The sequence below is a fragment of the Rhineura floridana genome, chromosome 8, assembly GCF_030035675.1.
Source record: "Rhineura floridana isolate rRhiFlo1 chromosome 8, rRhiFlo1.hap2, whole genome shotgun sequence".
Taxonomy (NCBI): Eukaryota; Metazoa; Chordata; class Lepidosauria; order Squamata; family Rhineuridae; genus Rhineura; species Rhineura floridana.
Genome location: NC_084487.1, coordinates 24,707,430 through 24,724,637, shown reverse-complemented (window position 1 = coordinate 24,724,637; position 17,208 = coordinate 24,707,430). Strand labels below are relative to the sequence as shown.

At 42.0% G+C, this 17,208-nt stretch overlaps 1 protein-coding gene across 4 annotated transcripts in view; it reads right to left on the bottom strand.

Annotated features, from left to right (window-relative positions):
- The window catches only part of DCP1B (decapping mRNA 1B), a 69,808-nt gene extending 67,002 nt beyond the window's left edge, over window positions 1-2,806 (bottom strand). The window contains exon 1 of one of the 4 annotated variants that reach the window (XM_061638623.1): window positions 2,729-2,806. In XM_061638623.1, the coding sequence (XP_061494607.1) occupies window positions 2,729-2,752 (24 nt within the window). In that variant the 5' untranslated portion in view covers window positions 2,753-2,806. Of the gene's footprint in view, window positions 1-778; window positions 882-1,118; window positions 1,347-2,728 lie in introns of those variants that run through there. The other 3 variants (XM_061638621.1, XM_061638620.1, XM_061638622.1) reach the window with 3 other exon arrangements.
- Window positions 2,807-17,208: the final 14,402 nt, after the last annotated feature.

The window sequence follows — 17,208 nt, the reverse complement described above, 5'->3', positions numbered from 1 at the left end:
GAGTAAATCCCACTGTGTTCAACAGGGCACTGGCTGCCCATTTGCTACCGGGCCAAGTTCAAGGTTCTAGTTTTGGTGTACAAAGCCCTATACAGCTCAGGACCAGGATACCTGAAAGACCGTCTTACCCCTTATATACCCAGTCGATCACTGCACTCTGCTGGTGAGCGCCTCCTGCAGATACGGAGGTTCATTCTGCACAATATAGGAAACGGGCCTTTAGTGTAGCGGCACCTACCCTGTGGAATTCCCTCCCCTTAAATATTAGGCAGGCGCCACCTCTGCTATCTTTTCGGCGCCTTTTGAAGACTTTCCTCTTTCAACAAGCCTTTTAAGTTGAGACCTATCCCAGTCTGTGTCTGTGTTAGAATTGCTTTTAATATGTTTTCTTTAATAATATGTTTTAACCCTTTTTTAAAAAAAGGATGTTTTTAAAGCTTTTTTAAAAAATGTTTTTAACATTGTTTTGTTTTAATGTATTTTAAGGTTTTTTATGATGTTTTAAAGTGTTTTTAGCATTTCTGTTTGCCGCCCTGGGCTCCTGCTGGAAGGAAGGGCGGGATATAAATAAATAAATAAATAAATAAGATGATTGCAGATTTACAGCACAATCTTATGCATACCTACTCAGAAGAAAGTCCCATTAACTTCATGGGGCTTACTCCCATGTAAGTGGGCATAACAGAATTGCAGCCCTAGATTTCCTCTAAGCATTACCAGCTCTACTGACTTCTCCAACCACCTAACCTATTATTAAGTTAGCTCTGTAAATACCAACCAGCTCAGTATCGCTCTGCTCTAGTACAGTAGTTATGGGCAACTGTTGCATCCGCCCCTTCCGCCCCATTTGCAAGAGAGTCATGCATCAGCATTTAAACGCATGAGCGGAAGACCCAGTTAAAAGCTGCGGCAAGAGACGACCTCCCATTTAAATGTACAGAGACGCTTTAAGGACAATTCCCGTGCCGCTCCCCACATACACATACTCCACTGCCCTTGCACTACAGAATTTACGGCACAAGGATGATGTTGGCCGATTTAAAGTGACAGTGACTTTATTTCATCCTCTACCCTGTTTCACCACCACCACCACCCCGCGATGACACTCGGTCACTCACCCACTCATTGGCGCGGTGCCCGAAAGTGTAGAGCGCCACCTGGCTGGCCACGTCTACGATGCTGCTGATGTAGGGGTCGTGCCGTTGCAGTGCCGCCAGGCTGATGTCTAGCCCCTTCCCCAGTAAGGCGGCCCCAGCCACCGCCGCAGCCATCTTGCCTCCGAGAAAACAACACTAGAGCTCGGGGCAGACACGACTAATCCAGAGTCGAGAGAGAGATTGAACGCGCCGGCCTCTCCCTCGAGTCAAAAAGAGGACCTCAAAACCGGGGCAAAAATCAGTCCTGATAATCGAGCACAGAGTCAGGAGGGCGCAGGATTGTTGCCATTGGCAACAGGTCAGCTCAACGAACTGGGGCCTGCGGTTTATCCTTTATGAGAACTACGTTAAAAAATAAATAAGGAAAACCCAAAGAAACATTTCTGACATGCAGCTGTCAGTGAAATAAAACCAAAACCCCACAACACAACTTTTCTACAATCTAGGAAATGTTTAGACAGTTTCTGTGTAAAATATACCATCAACCCACAATTGTGTTCTTTTTGTTGTTATGTGCCTTCAAGTCGACTATGATTTATGCCTCAGTTTATCTGCCAGTTGCTGCCAATTTACAGAATTTAACAACCCCCAGGAGATTTCGGAGCATAGAGAATCAAATGGTTTAAAATTATGAAGCAGCAAGATATTAATATCTTGATGAACAGAGTTACCATCATCTTTTTCTAGAAGGGCTCCTGTGATATTAGCAGGTACATAACATGCACAAGTTCAACAGGAAAGCTTTTGAAATGGAAGTCTGCATAACATGCACAAGTTCAATAGGAAAAACTTTTACGACTGAAAAAAACTTTTGTCAAAACCCTGTCTCACACAATTGTTAAAATCACAGGAAACCGACATACCCTTCAGATTAAGATACTTTCAGATACCTTCAGTTTAATGTTAATGTTTTTAAAGGTAAATGGAATGTTGTAGACAGTGGATCTGTAATTAATATTATTTAATTTTATTTTTAGCATTTTTCATGAATCATTTTTAGGTCTGAAAGTGTCAATGTTTTGTAAATTATATAAATTCAAATATTGTTTTTCCTTTCCAGGAGTGGCATCTCACTGTATGCTGTTCTGTAGATTTCTGTGATTATAGCCATAGAAAGTTTTCCAAATGTTTAAGTCGTACCCTGCCCTGCCACAAAACAGTGTAAACAACTAGGTTGATCAATGTCAGTTTGATGAACAATACCAGTTTTAATAGCAAATAGGAGGGTTTTTTCCTAATTGCCTGTCCACAGTTTGTTAAGAGTACTGTATAAATCCTAACATGGAAGGGACCAGTTGTAGATCTTGATTTGGAATACCCGTTATTTTTAGCTCAAGGATGAAAAGGTGGTTATTTGCCTACTTTGGAAAAAACAGGAGGGATGGAATCTCTTGGATGCATGCAAATAAAGATGTTATTGGCCCAACAGGTTTGAAATAAATTTCTTCAGGAACACTTAAAAGCCAACAGCTGCATTCTCTAGTGTGTTCTGAAACAAAACAAAACATGACCCTTAGGGTGAAATATATTTTGAAAACTCTTGAACAAATAACATCTTAATGTTTGTGTACCTTTGACATTTCATCTCCTTTCATCTTCTGTTATTGGTGCTTTCCCTCTCTAGTTTCTTATTTGCCTGCTTTTCCATCCATCCAACTCACTGTATTCTGAGGAGTGAGCAGAGTAACAGACACAGCAATTAGATGACAGCTCAATCAATCATGCAGCTTATTTCAGTGAGGATTTTTTCAACTCTCATACTAACATGTGACAAATTGGCCCCGTGATTCAGTCTTGGAGTCCATTTTTAATGCAATGCCCTTCCTTTTCATTTTTCTCACATATTTTGAATTAAACAGTTTACTGATAATTTTCAGTACAGTTTCACCTGTTAAACAGCTATTCTTCCAACTACAAAAAATATTCAAACAACATGCTTATATCAGTTTATTTGTATGTAAATGTGCAACAGTGCCCTCTAGTGACATAAAAAAAACCCTGTACTACTTTTCAGAAACCTCTGCTTAAGGCCTGAGTGGAATGAAAGTGTTTACATACTTTCATATTAGTAGCCACAGTTGTTTGCTGACTGATTAACTACATTAATTACACTATCATAGGTTATTTTAACCATGTGTTTATTATGCAAAGTTTTGGCCACACTGGGACAGCTGAATGCGACACAAACCAGTACAGGAATACCCTGCATTAACCTGCGCAATGGGTCCAGAGCGAGTACGTAAACCGAAAATGTGCTTAAAGTGAAGCACTACCTTTTTTCACTTATCGATGCATGTACTGCACTGCAATCGACATATATGGGCATAACTGATGTAAATAACTGACGGCAGCGAAAACAGTACTTACTGTACGCAAGTTTGTAGTTGGAAACTGGTCAGGCAGTGGCGTCATGCTGTTAAGTGTCCATTCTTGTGAAGTGAGCATACGTAAACGGGAATGGTGCTACTGTAAATTTGTCCATAATTGCGAGTGTCCGTAAAGTGAAGGTCCGTATAGCGGGGTATTCCTGTATTGCAGTAATTTTACTAATGTCTTTAGCAGGCCTTGTGGCATAACAAGCCAATCGCAGCCCACCAGGCAAGTATGGTGGCCCATTAGGAGTTCAATGAACTTCTCATTTTTGCTGCTTGCCCAAGACCACCAGGGCAGAGGATTGATAAATCTTAGTGTGGTGGGTCAAATTCTTCTTGATGGGTCACACAGACCTCTTGCCAGATCAAGTCTGCTGCCATAATAGATTGCTGGTGGTCAGTGTAAAATTTCTCTTCCTTCAGGGGATTCCCACAAACTGTATTTATCTTTCTCAGACCTCAGGTATAGTCTGAAAGCACTTGAGGCTACAACCTTGCTGTGGCTAAGCAAGTCTGAGTCTGGTCAGTGCCCAGATGGAAGTCCTCATGAGAACGACATACATGTCACTTTGGGTTCCATGGTGGGAGAAAGGTGGGGTCTAAATGTAAGAAAATTATTTTAAAGATTGTATTGTTTTTTGAGGACAGAATTCTAATTTGCCATACTGTACATGACCTGGTGTTCCTATCTGGTAAGATTTCCTCCAAAATCCTCCTAATCTGCCCTTGTAAAAATGATATAATATGTAAAGGATATATGAGAGCCACTATGTCCAATGAAAAAATGAAGCTGCGTTACTCAAGTGTGCAAAAAAGGAAATGAAAAAGAAATACCATCAGGTCTGATTCAGATGACAAGGGGAATGTATCCAGGCAAAAAGGTAATTGTTGCAATCTGCTCTCAATGCTGAATTCATTATGTTTCTTGACAAATTAAATATGATATCCACGCAGGAAGGACATGACTGTGACATTTCATCTAAAAAGTATACTTCTCCTCAACATGGTTGATAGAGGGGTGCTAAGAAAAAATTTTTTTTATGACAATTGTTTTGAGTCATCCTAGAGTTGGCAGCCTCTGAGCCAAATCTTGTTCTTGTCCCCTATATGCCCTGTTCCTTGTTGCCAGCCCCAGAAGCAAAAGAGGGGTGTAGATGAGCAGCATCTATGGCAATGGAACTTGACAGCAGGCTGTTTGGGGGGTGAGACATAGGGCTTTGGCCTGCCTCCCAGAGTGGTCCTTCAATATAAAAAGGGCCATTGAACTATAGCTCTCAAAATGTGGGGAGAGCCTTCCAAAGGTAGTGTGGGGCTGGCATCTGCTAGGGAAGATGAAGGCTGCTTGCTATACCTTCCCATCTCCTTTCCGTCTGAATGGTGTTTTTTTCTTAAATGGAATGGATTATTTCCCATTCAGCAGAACTGGAATGGTCCTATGGCAGTATGTATCTTCTGGATTAACTAACAATCCTGGAAACCAGTAAAGCAACCAACCTTTTTTTTTTTTTAAGGAACTTGGTTTGTGTATGACTGCCCTCTTCTTTGAAAACTGAGATGCTTCCAACTTATACCAATCCTTTCCATTTTTGCTTGATTTGTCTACCTTTGGACTTAGGCCGTAAGTGTACACTAGATCATAAGAACATAAAAAAACTAAAGATCCCTCTGTTCCAGCATCCTGTTTCCACTAGTGGATAGTACTTGATGTTTCTGGGAAGCCCACATTAGAGCATGATAGGAACCAGATAAATTGCCTTTTGTTTTGTCTCAGCTCCAAATATTTGTACCAGTGTATTTCCCAACAGTGCCATCCTGATTTTTCTCACACCAGGGTAACATTTTATAAGTGTTATCCTGCTGCAGAAGTTGATAAATCCTCCATTCTAAGCACCTAGGTGCTGGTGCAGCAAGTCTTCAGCAAGGAGACACCAGCCATCATTGCTGTCCCTGCTCCCTTGATTTAGGAAGGCTTGTGTTGTGTCAGCATGCGAGAACTCCTGTCCGAGAGATACTTTAACTGATTCATTAATCAGTCAAAGCAGCACTGTAAATCAACTAAAACAATCTTTAATCAATTGGCAGCCTTACTAAAAATATCAATAGGCTATCTTTTTTTAGCCTGACTTCCTTTTCAAGTTGACAACGGACACTTTGTTACATCTCAGTGAGTGCTGCAACCATGATTCATAATTGTGTATTTGCTGTGAATACTGATACAGTATGTTGAAAGCCCTAGGATTGTTTTCAAAGACTGAGATAGCTTTATCACTTAAACTAGGCAGAAAAGACTGAACTGCACCTGATCTACTTTAAAACAACTAATAATGACACAATTTGTAAAAATGCTATACTTTCAACTATGGATGCATATTTTCAGCATGTATTATATCTATTCAACCCTGCATTCTTTGAACTTTGCAAAAAAAAAGCCCACCAAAACCCCGCACACAATCTCAAGATATGGAAACAGCAGGCATCCTAATGAAAGTGATCAATCTACACTGAGTGATCTGCTGCACACTGTGTACTTTTCTTACATTTGAGTTATAATTGAGGTCCACTTGAGTTCCCCAAAGAGAAAAAAAAGTTGTGGAATACCTCGAGATTTACTTCACACACTACTTTCTTTTGTTTCCTTCTATGTAGATTTAAATATTTTACATGTACACCTACAAACATAATGTGTGCACTCATCAAATATGTGTTCTGAAACAAGCACATGTGCCATGGAGCTGTGGTTGGCTAGAGCACCTTGCTACCTGTACCAGCAATGTCAAGGGCTGTAAAACTAGAAACCTTTGGTGGCCTTGTGTTGTGAACTATCAGAACTGCAGCTTGGAAATTCTTCCTGACACACATATATTTTCTGGGCTGGCCCATGCACCCAACCTTGCCACTGGTCCTTCCTGGATAGCAGCAAGGGCTATACTAGTCTTCCTGTTTGGATGGAACCTTGTCTGAGCAACAATTATCTTCCTGGCTCTGGTACATTTGTGTATATCCCGCAGTCCTGACTCTGGCTCACTTCTGGCTGCTGGCTGCCTAGTCACACAATGGCAAATATATGTTTGCATTTGCACAGTGTGTAAAGTGGCCCTGAACACTGTTCAGAGCCATTTTCACATTATAAAGAAATGTGGTACAATTCTAAACTATTTTGGACTTCAGGTGACGGGAATCTCATCTTCTTGAATGCTCTCCCACATTTTTTTTAAATTCTTATGTAATAAACTAGCACATCAGAGAAGGTTTAGTGTAACTGATAATGTTCTAGTTTATAATACACAAGGAAATTTTTATGTTGTAAAATATGTTATAAAAATATGATCCTTATCTGAACTTTGGAGTGATACAGTCCAGAATTCTACCATCTCAGTCTGCATAATTGTGTGTAGGAATGAGATATCAGCTAGATTTGAGGGCTGCTTCACATGACATTTTCCCAAAATGTGTGTATGTGTGTATATATATTACAGAGGTATAGGCATCCGGAGTCTCAAAAGGTCTTAGATCCCTTACTGTTTGGGATCAGGGTCCCTATGTCTCAGCAACCTATGAGACAATCAGCATGAAAGGGAAGTGTGTTAGCCACTGAGAAGAGTTTTCTAACATGCTTCCTTGTCCTTTCCTGCTGATTGGAGCAAATCAGAGTTAAAGGAGTACTGAAAAGGCTCTTTTCAGTAGCTATCACTCTTCCCTTTCATGCAGATTGGCTCCTAGGGACATCTGTTTTTGTAGAAGAAGACATTAACAAGAATCTCATTCTCAACCTAGCAGAAAAAAGGGGAGGAGGAGGGGGAATGGCTGTGACTCTCATGAAGGGACCATGCACTTCTGAATTGCTGCCACACTACTGTGTGTGTGACAGTCTATATTATGTGCACCCTATTTTGTAATGTCATATTTGGAAGTTTCTGCATGCTACAGATTCTAAACGCATATACACAAAGCAAAAGAGATACTCATGACTTTCATTCATGTTTGTATACACATCCCCCCCCCGCTCATCTTGGGGGGGGGGGATCATGTGTGAATTGGAGCTCAGTGTGCAAACAGGAGGATTTACTTGCAAAAAGATTTTTGGATTAAGAACTAAGGATATTAATAGCCCCCAAACATCAATGGGCAGCTGACAGCAAAACCTAGACTTAATCTTTTTGTGTGAATTTGTTTTCCCTGGTGTGCTGTGAGTGTTTGGCAGTCACTCCTCCGCTGTCTGATTTTTTGTCATTTTCAAGTGAGGCTGCGATATGTTTGCTGTCAGGTGGAATTTACAGGCACATTACCTTGCCTGGTGGCTACAGCCAGGCACAAGGTTTTCCTCAGAATAAACTTTTACCCAAAGTGCATAAGGCTTCTCATTTTTCTTTTGGCTGCTCTCTGGCATGTTCCCAATTCTATTAGTTTCATTATCACTGCAATTTTATCTTGCAGAAGGGGGGGGAGAGAGAGAGAGAGAGAATTCATTGGAATTGCAGATAACCCTCTTCTCTCGGGACTGCAAGAGAACTTAATGTGGTCTTTAGACAACATGGGTGGGGACAACAGCTTGCCAGATCACATCAGCCACTACAAATCCTTGCTGAATCTTTAGTTAATTTTAAAATTAATTTTAAAAATTGCTAGCATTCAGGGTCCACTACTGCTGGCTTATTTCTTTATCACTGGTAGGTAACTAGAGGCTCAGTGGGCCAAATCTGGCTACCGTTTGGGCCACCATCCAATTATTAATGGAACATTTTAGCTTTGCCAGAATTCTTCACAGTTGGGTTCTGGGACAAACTGCAGCCTTTCACCCATGACACGCAGCATATACACATCCAGTTATGCAGATGCTGATGGTAGAAGGAAAGGGGCAGAAAGTATGCTCTACGTATACATGGTTGTACCTGAAAGGTTTATCCTTTGCAGTCCTCTCTGTGGATGGGGGTGAGTCCTTTACGGTCTACGTGATCATAACAGAGGAACTCTAGGGGGAAAATGCTTCTTGCTTTTTCTGGGGAGATTTCAAGTACCTGACAGTTTAGTCTTAAACTGTCTAATACTTAAGTGGGAGCCAGGGATGTCCAGTAAATAGAGAACTGGACTCAAATCTGGGTTCACTTTCCACTTGTTCTTTGTGGGCTCATTCACTCATACATTTGCATAGCTTGCTCTGAAATAACTTAACGGCTATCAGCCACATGTGTGAATTATATCTCTATTGAACAGCACAGAGTTTTCAGCTGTGTCTGTAGTGATTAATCTGTGATAGATCATTCACACATATACAAGCCATCATTTAATAGAGGGATGAAAGATCTATCAATTTCAGTTATCTCAGTTTCTCATTTTTCCAACCTTAAATTCAGTTCTGCACATTTCTGCAGCAATTTACCATTTCTAAAAAAAAACCTTATGAAAGTTCTCCAGAATTTTAGAGCAAATTTCTCCTAATAAACACATTTTATGTGACAGTTGATGAGTAATGGACATACATGTGTGAACTGCATTGGAGGAGGAGGTTTCAGATCCCTGGCCCCTCACTTGTGGGGTGCCACAGGGTTCTATCCTTTCTCCGATGCTCTTTAACATCTATATAAAGCCGCTGGGAGCAATCATCAGGAGATTTGGGCTGCAATGTCATCAGTATGCGGATGACACGCAGCTCTATCTCTCATTTAAATCTTCACCAAGGTTGGCTGTGGAAACCCTGTCCAAGTGTCTGGAGTCGGTGAGTGGCTGGATGGGAAGGAATAAGTTGAAGCTGCATCCTGACAAAACCGAGGTGCTGTTTGTGGGAGACAAGGAAAGGCTGGGAGATATAGACCTGGTGCTTCACGGGGTACGATTGCCCTTGAAAGACCAGGTCCGTAGCCTGGGGGTCATTCTTGACTCCCAGCTGTCTATGGAGGCTCAAGTTTCAGCTGTGAGCCGGGCAGCTCTGTATAAACTCCATCTGATACGGAGGCTACGCCCCTACCTTCCCAATCATCTGCTCCCACCAGTGGTACATGTCCTGATCACCACTCGCCTAGACTACTGTAATGCGCTCTACGTGGGGTTACCCTTGAAAACAGTTCGGAAGTTACAGCTGGTACAGAATGCAGCGGCGCATCTGATTGCAGGCAGCCGCCGTAGAGATCACATCACTCCTGTGTTGAAGGAGTTGCATGGGTTACCGGTTGTGTACTGAACCCAATTCAAGGTGTTGGTTTTAACCTTTAAAACCCTATACGGTTGTGGCCCAGCCTATCTGAAGGAGTGCCTCCAGCATCGACAGGGATGCTGCTCAACAAGATCGACCTCAGAGGGCCTTCTCTGGATCCCACCAGTTAAAATAGCTAGGCTGGTGAGGACTCGAGAGAGGGCCTTCTCAATAGTGGCCCCCACCCTCTGGAACTCTCTCCCAGGTGATCTACGCCATGCCCTGTCTATAATGAGCTTCCGCAGGACCCTGAAGACTTGGCTTTTTAGGTGGGCGTTTGAGATGGGCTAGCTTTTTATTGTTTTTAAATTTTAATTGTTTTATATACTGTTTTATCTTGTACATCACCCAGAGTGGCTGGACAACCAGCCAGATGGGCGACTAACAAATTTAATAATAAATAAATAAATAAAAACTCTCCTTCTCTTTATTCTTATTTCTTCATCTGTAAATTGGATAGATTCCAACCTGGCTCACAAGGTTGTTTGGAATGAGCACAAATTAAGAGTGCAGTATAAAAATGATAAATGATAAAAATGATAAATAATAAATGATAGTAGCAAGGAAACCAGTATATGTGCTACTTCCAGATTTTCTAGTAACGCTTTTAAGCAGAGAGAAAATGGAGGCATATGTGAATATTTGCAACAAGCAGATAAAGCAGGTAAAGAGCAGGGGACATTCATTGAGCTTTGGAAGCACTACAAATTCAACATCTGTGTGAGATCACTCCTACCCTTCACTGATTGCTTCCCTGACACTGTTTTCAGAATGTGAGATGCAACCTGTATGCAAGTCAATGGGAAGTTGGCTTTACTGGGATTTTTGTTTTAAAAAATGGATAATATAATACCAGCTCCCACAATACTGTGACACAGTACATTGGCGAACTTGGTTGCCATGGAAATTTTTCTAGTAAAACAGCAATTCAAAGCTATCTTAGAAGAACACTAAACATAGTATATGGGAAGTAGCATTCATTATTTATTTATCTATCTATCAAAATTTATATACTACTTGATTGTAATTAGAACCTTCAAGCAGTTTACAAAAAAACTGTTAAAATTGACAATGTAAGATGGGTTGGATCCATTATTGTTTGTGATACATCATATTGAATTGCAAGATGTGTTAGGTTTACAGTTCTTGTTTTCAGATTGCTCTGCCTCAATTTTTTTTAATCTTCAGATAATAATGTTATTAATCAGCCAGCAGATCCTTTAGCAAACATTCAGTGGCTCCCACATATTATAGCAATGTATGCTAAGGAATTAGTGAAATTATGGGTGCTTCCATCCAGATAGGAGTTCACTGTGTGATCAATGCTACTCATTCACACATCTTTTTCACAGCATCCACACAATGTTAATTGTCATCAGAATGTCAGTGCTTGCTTCTTTGCCCCATTAACATGGAAAATCCAGTAAGTAAAAATAACCTGTTATATATTCATAGTCACTGCTAGTGTAGAAGTATCACCTTTTTATTGTCATGTGTGTGGTGATGTTTTGGTGGTGGTCTGTCTTGGCACACCTCTACTTCTGTTTGCTGTTCACCTGAGCACAAACTACCCATTTTGTTTTGCAGCCCAAGGTTGCATTTTTCTATCAGTTGCTACTTGCTGAAGGTACATCCAGGGCCAGGGCCAGAGGGCCGCCAGGTTGGGCCCTGGCTGAGGGCCCCTGCAGCCCAAAGAGACCCTGAAGGGCCCCTCCTTTCTCCCATTCTGTGATCCATGGCAGTATCGGGTTCTGCAACCCAACCCTGCCGTGGATCACAGAGAGGGAGCTCCCAGGCACCCCCCCAATACAGACAGCATAGGCTTCAATGAGCCTGCTCTCACACCCCATCTACCTCTTGTGTCATGTGAATGGCATGCGCGCGTGAGACCCCCGCCACTGTCTTAGTTGATGGCAGGCATGCGTGCCATGTGTGCATGTCTTTCACATGACACAAGAGATAGGTTAGGCATGCGGGAGGGCTTATTAGCCCTGCTCTGCCTGTATTGGGGGGGTGTTGGGCTACAGTGCCACAGGCCTATGGTGTGCAGTCATACCTGGTGCCAGCCCTGGGTACATCCAAATTTCAACAATCCAGTTTGGAGGAACTATTGTGTCAGTACATATGAGGGATTACTACAAAGACTGTAACTGCAGTACACACATTGGGATGATGATCATCATCTTGCCCAAAGTCTCTTTATCACTCTTGCACAAATCAATATCCCCCTTTCATAAGACTTCAGAATTTTAAAAAAAGAAAAGGACACTGATATAGCTCCCCATCCACCACCACACCTCGACTCTAGCCTGGGAATTGTGAAACATTATACAGTAATTAAAGCTGATGCTCCTGTGCACTTCCTGAGAAACTTTTTTTCAAAGGTACACACACACAAACACTCACAGAGGGAGATATAGGAATACCTGCACTCATGCCCAGAACAGAAAAAGGTAGTGAAGAGTGGGTGGGGTGATGGATTAAAGGGAGGACCAAAAACACAGCATAGATGCCTTCTATCAAGCTCCACCCACCATTTTAGATGGCAAGCAGCAGAACAGCAATGAATATCCATGACTGAAAAAAACAGGAATGTGTGGAAGTTAATGCCAAATGCATACAGAGAAAAAACTGATCTGTATGAAACCCCTTTTCTGGAAGCACCTTATGTCTTGGGATCAAACTAGAATTAGTCCAATGCCTCAATCGACATGCATCCCGAGACCAAATGCTGGAACTCAAGAAAAGAGGGACAGGAAAGGAACACAAGTAAATGGAATCATTACATAAACTGCAGAGAAATATTGGGGTTTTTTCTTATCTATTCAATACAGCCCTGCTATTAACTATAAAACGCCATTTGGTAGGAAAAGATGACAGACTGCTAAAATTTGACTTAGTATATTGACAGATGGTGCATGGTGATTGCATCCAATTTCAGTGGTAGCTGTATTCAAAGAGTGTATATGAAGTCCAGCATGTAAAATGTTCCAGAGTTCCTGGTTCAACATGGGTTATTGCACTACCAACAAGCCAATCCTCACACATGGAGTGGTATATGGTAAATGTTATTGCTCTGAACAGCCCAATGCCAAGACCTTCCAAGCTATTACATTGACTCCAGTCTGGGGACAGCAGTGGTAAAAAGCATAATAATAACTAAACAATGGCTGCTCTTTAATGGTACCCCAAAATTTGATACCTGAAGTGGGCTTCCTCAGCCTGCATAATGATAGAGCTGGTCTGGTCTTGTAATTTTTAGCATCTCAAGTAATAAATTCACTAATAGGCAAAAAACCTTGCGGTTTAAGAATGTACCTATAGCCAACAGATATTTCTATCAAACTTGAAAAAAAGGGACATTGGGCAGCTATAATGAATGCACCAGGGGAGCAGGAGACCTGACCTCCTCTCTGAGATACTGTACTGCCCTACAAATTTGTCAAAATGCAAACACAATTTGGGTTGGTCTTCCACAGTCCAATCCACTTCCTGTGTAACTTGGAAGAATTTGGTAACGTGCCTCTGAGCAAATGGCGAGTGGTGGCAACACCTGCTATCTCCAAAGATGAAGAATTATATTTTTGTATGTTTGTTGGTGTTCTTCTTACTTTGCTTCTTTCCTGTGTAACTAATGTTTCGACAGAGAATCTAATCTAGAAAATTTTATTTCCCTCATTATTCATCCTAGAAATCAGTGTCAAATTTATTTTTATTAATTTCAAAGCCTTTTTATTGGTCAATGTTATATGATGGTGAAGACAGCCTTTTGTGTTTCAAATTGGAGGTTATGTTCTATTTCTATTTTGGGTGCATTGACAGCTGAATCTGAAACTGCAGTTTAATGTAAAATCAGACTGATTACAATATGTTGCTACTTCAGCAATGACTCTAGCTGTTGGAAAAAAGAGGATGCATGTTTTCAGCCTGCTATGTTTAAACCACTTCATTTAAGGCAAGGTGGGCACCGTCAGTTAAAACAATAGAGCACACCTAGAATTTTGCTGGAATATATTTTACCTCCCACTGTTTTATCCTGTGCAAACTGAGACACTCCTGATGTCCACTGGAGTCTATTCTGCAGAGTAGTCATTGCCATTATTTTGAGATTTTTAGTGTAAATTTTGCAGAGTGTTGCTGTACTTCACATATTCACAGAAACAGAAACAGAAACAAAAGAAAATGATTTCCTATAGGAAACTTCACTAAAAATGCAAAGTAAATCAGACATATTTAAAGTGACCATCTGAACTATATCAACTGTCTTAATAATGTTGCTTCCTCCCTGCTAAAACAAGATCAGCACAGCACATGTCTTCTTTCTGTTATTTGGGCTGATTGCAGGTGTTGCCACCACTCACCATATGCTCAGAGGCACATTACCAAATTCTTCCAAGCAACACAGGAAGTGGATTGAACTGTGAAAGACCAACTCAAATTGTGTTTGCATTTGTAGGGCAGTCCAATATCTCAGAGAGGAGGTCAGGTCTCCTGCTGTCCTGGTGCATTCACTACAGCTGCCCAATTTCCCTGCTTTTTAAAATTTAATAGAAATATCTGTGGGCTATAGGTATGTTCTTTAACCACAAGGTTTCTTAAAGCGCAAGGTTTATTTTGCCTATTAGTGAATTTCTCTGCTTTTTAATTCAGGAGGTAAGAAATAGGATCCTGTGCAAGTTTGCTGAGAATGGACTGATCATTTACATGCTTATTGAGTTCAGTGGGATTTACTCCCCTGCAATCATGCTTAGGATAGGTGAAAATGAACACATGGGATGGGGAGGGGAGGAGGAGGAGGAGGAGGGAGGGGAGAAAGGGCAGAGGGGAGAAGGGGGATAGGAGCAGGAACATAAGAACTTAAAAGCCTGCTGGATCAGGCCAGTGGCCCTTCGTCCAGCATCCTGTTCTCACAGTGCCCAACCAGGTCCATGGGGGAAGCCCGCAACCAGGACCCCAGTTGGGTCCTGGGACAAACTGCAGCTTTTCACCCATGACACGCAGCATATACACATCCAGTTATGCAGATACTGATGGTAGAAGGAAAAGGGCAGAAAGTACGCTCCACGTATACATGAATGTATGTATGTATGTATTTTGGTTGGTTGGTTTTTGAAGAGAAAAGGAGCTAGTATAATGTACTGATTAGAGGAGGAATTAGCAACCTTTCCTCAAGTGTGTGTGTGTGTGTGTGTGTGTGTGTGTGTGTGTGAGAGAGAGAGAGAGAGAGAGAGAGAGAGAGAGAGAGAGAGAGAGAGATGGGGGTATCACATGCTGGATGTGGTGGTGATGAGTGTGCCACCCTATTTCTCTCTCTCTCTCTCTCTCTCTCTCTCTTTCCTTTCTCTTTTTGGCAGCCCCTTCTCTCTCTCCTTCTCTCTCTCACTCTGGCTATGAACACACTAGTCGCCTAAAGCAAAGCGTTTCCATTAGCCACACCTGGAATGGGTTGATCTGCCGATCAGCTGCAAAATCTCTTTGAAGCTGATTTAAAAAACCCAACAACATTCAAGTTGCTCCCACTAGGTTTTACAGTAAAAAGGGGTAGGGTTTGGCTAGCATTGTGTGCCCCCGTTTTCAGAAAAGAGAGGCTGAAACGTACTGGAACCAGCAGAACGGTGAGTGTGTTTTTACCCAGACCTCTCTGTCCTTCCTCCTCCTGTCACTGCAGGCAGCCAGGGGATTGCACCAATCAACCCTTCCAGAGGTCTGAACCCACTGATAAGCAAAGACAGTTGAAATTAGGCCAAGGGCCACAGTTTGCCCACCCCTGGGTTAGAGCACTGGATTAGAACTAAGAGACTTGGGTTCAAACACCCATTCAGAGTATGATGCTTGTGAAGTATATTTGGGACAGTCACATTCTTTTATCTTAGCCTACCTCATAGGGTTTTGAGGATTAAATGGGTGGTTCTTGGGCAGGGCCGGCTCCAGGCATGCTGGGGCCCTTGGGCATCAGCTTGCCCTGCCCCCCTGGTGTGTGTGTCTGCGTGCGCACACATACGCACACGCACGGTCTCCCCACAGCCCCCCCACCTGTCTAGTCTTTACCATTGCCCTTAATGAAGATGGCAGCCGCAGTTTCCATAAGGGGAATGAAGCTTCCAGCATCATCTTTGTTGATGGCACACGTGCGTGCTATGCGCGCACATCTCTGCCATCAACTAAGATGGCGGCAGCGGCTTCAGTACCTTAGGGAAGCTGTGGCTGCCATTCATTAAGGGCAATGCTAAAAAGCCAGCTGACAAGTAAGTGGGGGGCAAGGGGGGCACGGATCATGGAAGGGAGCGGAGGGCCCCTTAGGGGGCCCTCAGGGGCTCTTGTAGCTCCAGGGCCCTCGGGCCAGTGCCCAACCTGGCCGCCGTTTAGTACCGGCCCTGTTCTTGGGAAAAGAAACATTTATGCGTGAGTAGACTTCCGGTTGAACTGCAGCCAGGGTAAGACGTGTTCCTACTTCTCTCCGATCCTGTCTTCCCTCTGCCGGATTTCTTCTAATTATTTACAGCCCTCGAGCTCTTGTTATAGAGCAAGACATTCCGAAGTCTGACCTGAGCTTATAATAGACTCTTACTTCCTCTGAAGAACAAACATTTAATCTTTAAGTTCAGATAAGACTCGAGTCTCTGCCAACTCTTATCTGCTTCCCCTCAACTGCCTACGCTTGAATAGCATTGAGGATCTTCACCAGCACTCTCTACCCCCCTGAATAATAGAGCATAACCAAGCCACCTCTGCTAATAGAGTACTTTTTCATGCTTGGCTTAGCCATCTACCCCTTTTAGCCACTGACAAAGGAACCCCAGGGGCTTGCTTGTTTTATCTTCTATGTACACTGCCCAGAGAGCCTTTTTGGCTTAGGGCGGTATATAAATTAAATAAAATAAATAAATAAATAAATTATAATGGTCTATACAAGACAAGACATTTATGCAACTGTTGTGGTAACCTCTTCTTCAGGCTTTTGTACCCCAAATTGCATTACTGTTCCTAAGAACAATGGTTTACTTTATGAGTAAGCAAGGCCTTATAAAAGAGCCTCCAATACTTTTCTTAGTATTATAGGAGAGACAACATATTTTGAAGAAGAGCCAGCAAGAACAACCATGAATAATACAACTATTTTATTTATCTGTCCCTAATATAGAAAATACTTTCCCCAAGAATGATTAAAAGAGTATTGATCAGGTCTTACAATATAAAAGTATACTTTACCAAGCCTGGGTCTCAAACACGCTGCCAAGTTAGAGAACAAGCCCCCTTACAATATAAGAAGCTCCTTATATACCCCTCTCTCCTATCTAAAAACTACCTGAACATAATAACTTGTTACAACATAGGGCTAACAGCTTTTCTATATAAAAAAATAATCAATAAGACATTGGTTTTCCACCTAGTAGCAGTCAAACCACTAAATTTTAAAAAGTTTTACTTCTTAGAGTGCGATCAAGCAATTGCTGCCATACAAAGTTCATCTTGCAGTTTTTTGCGCAAAGCT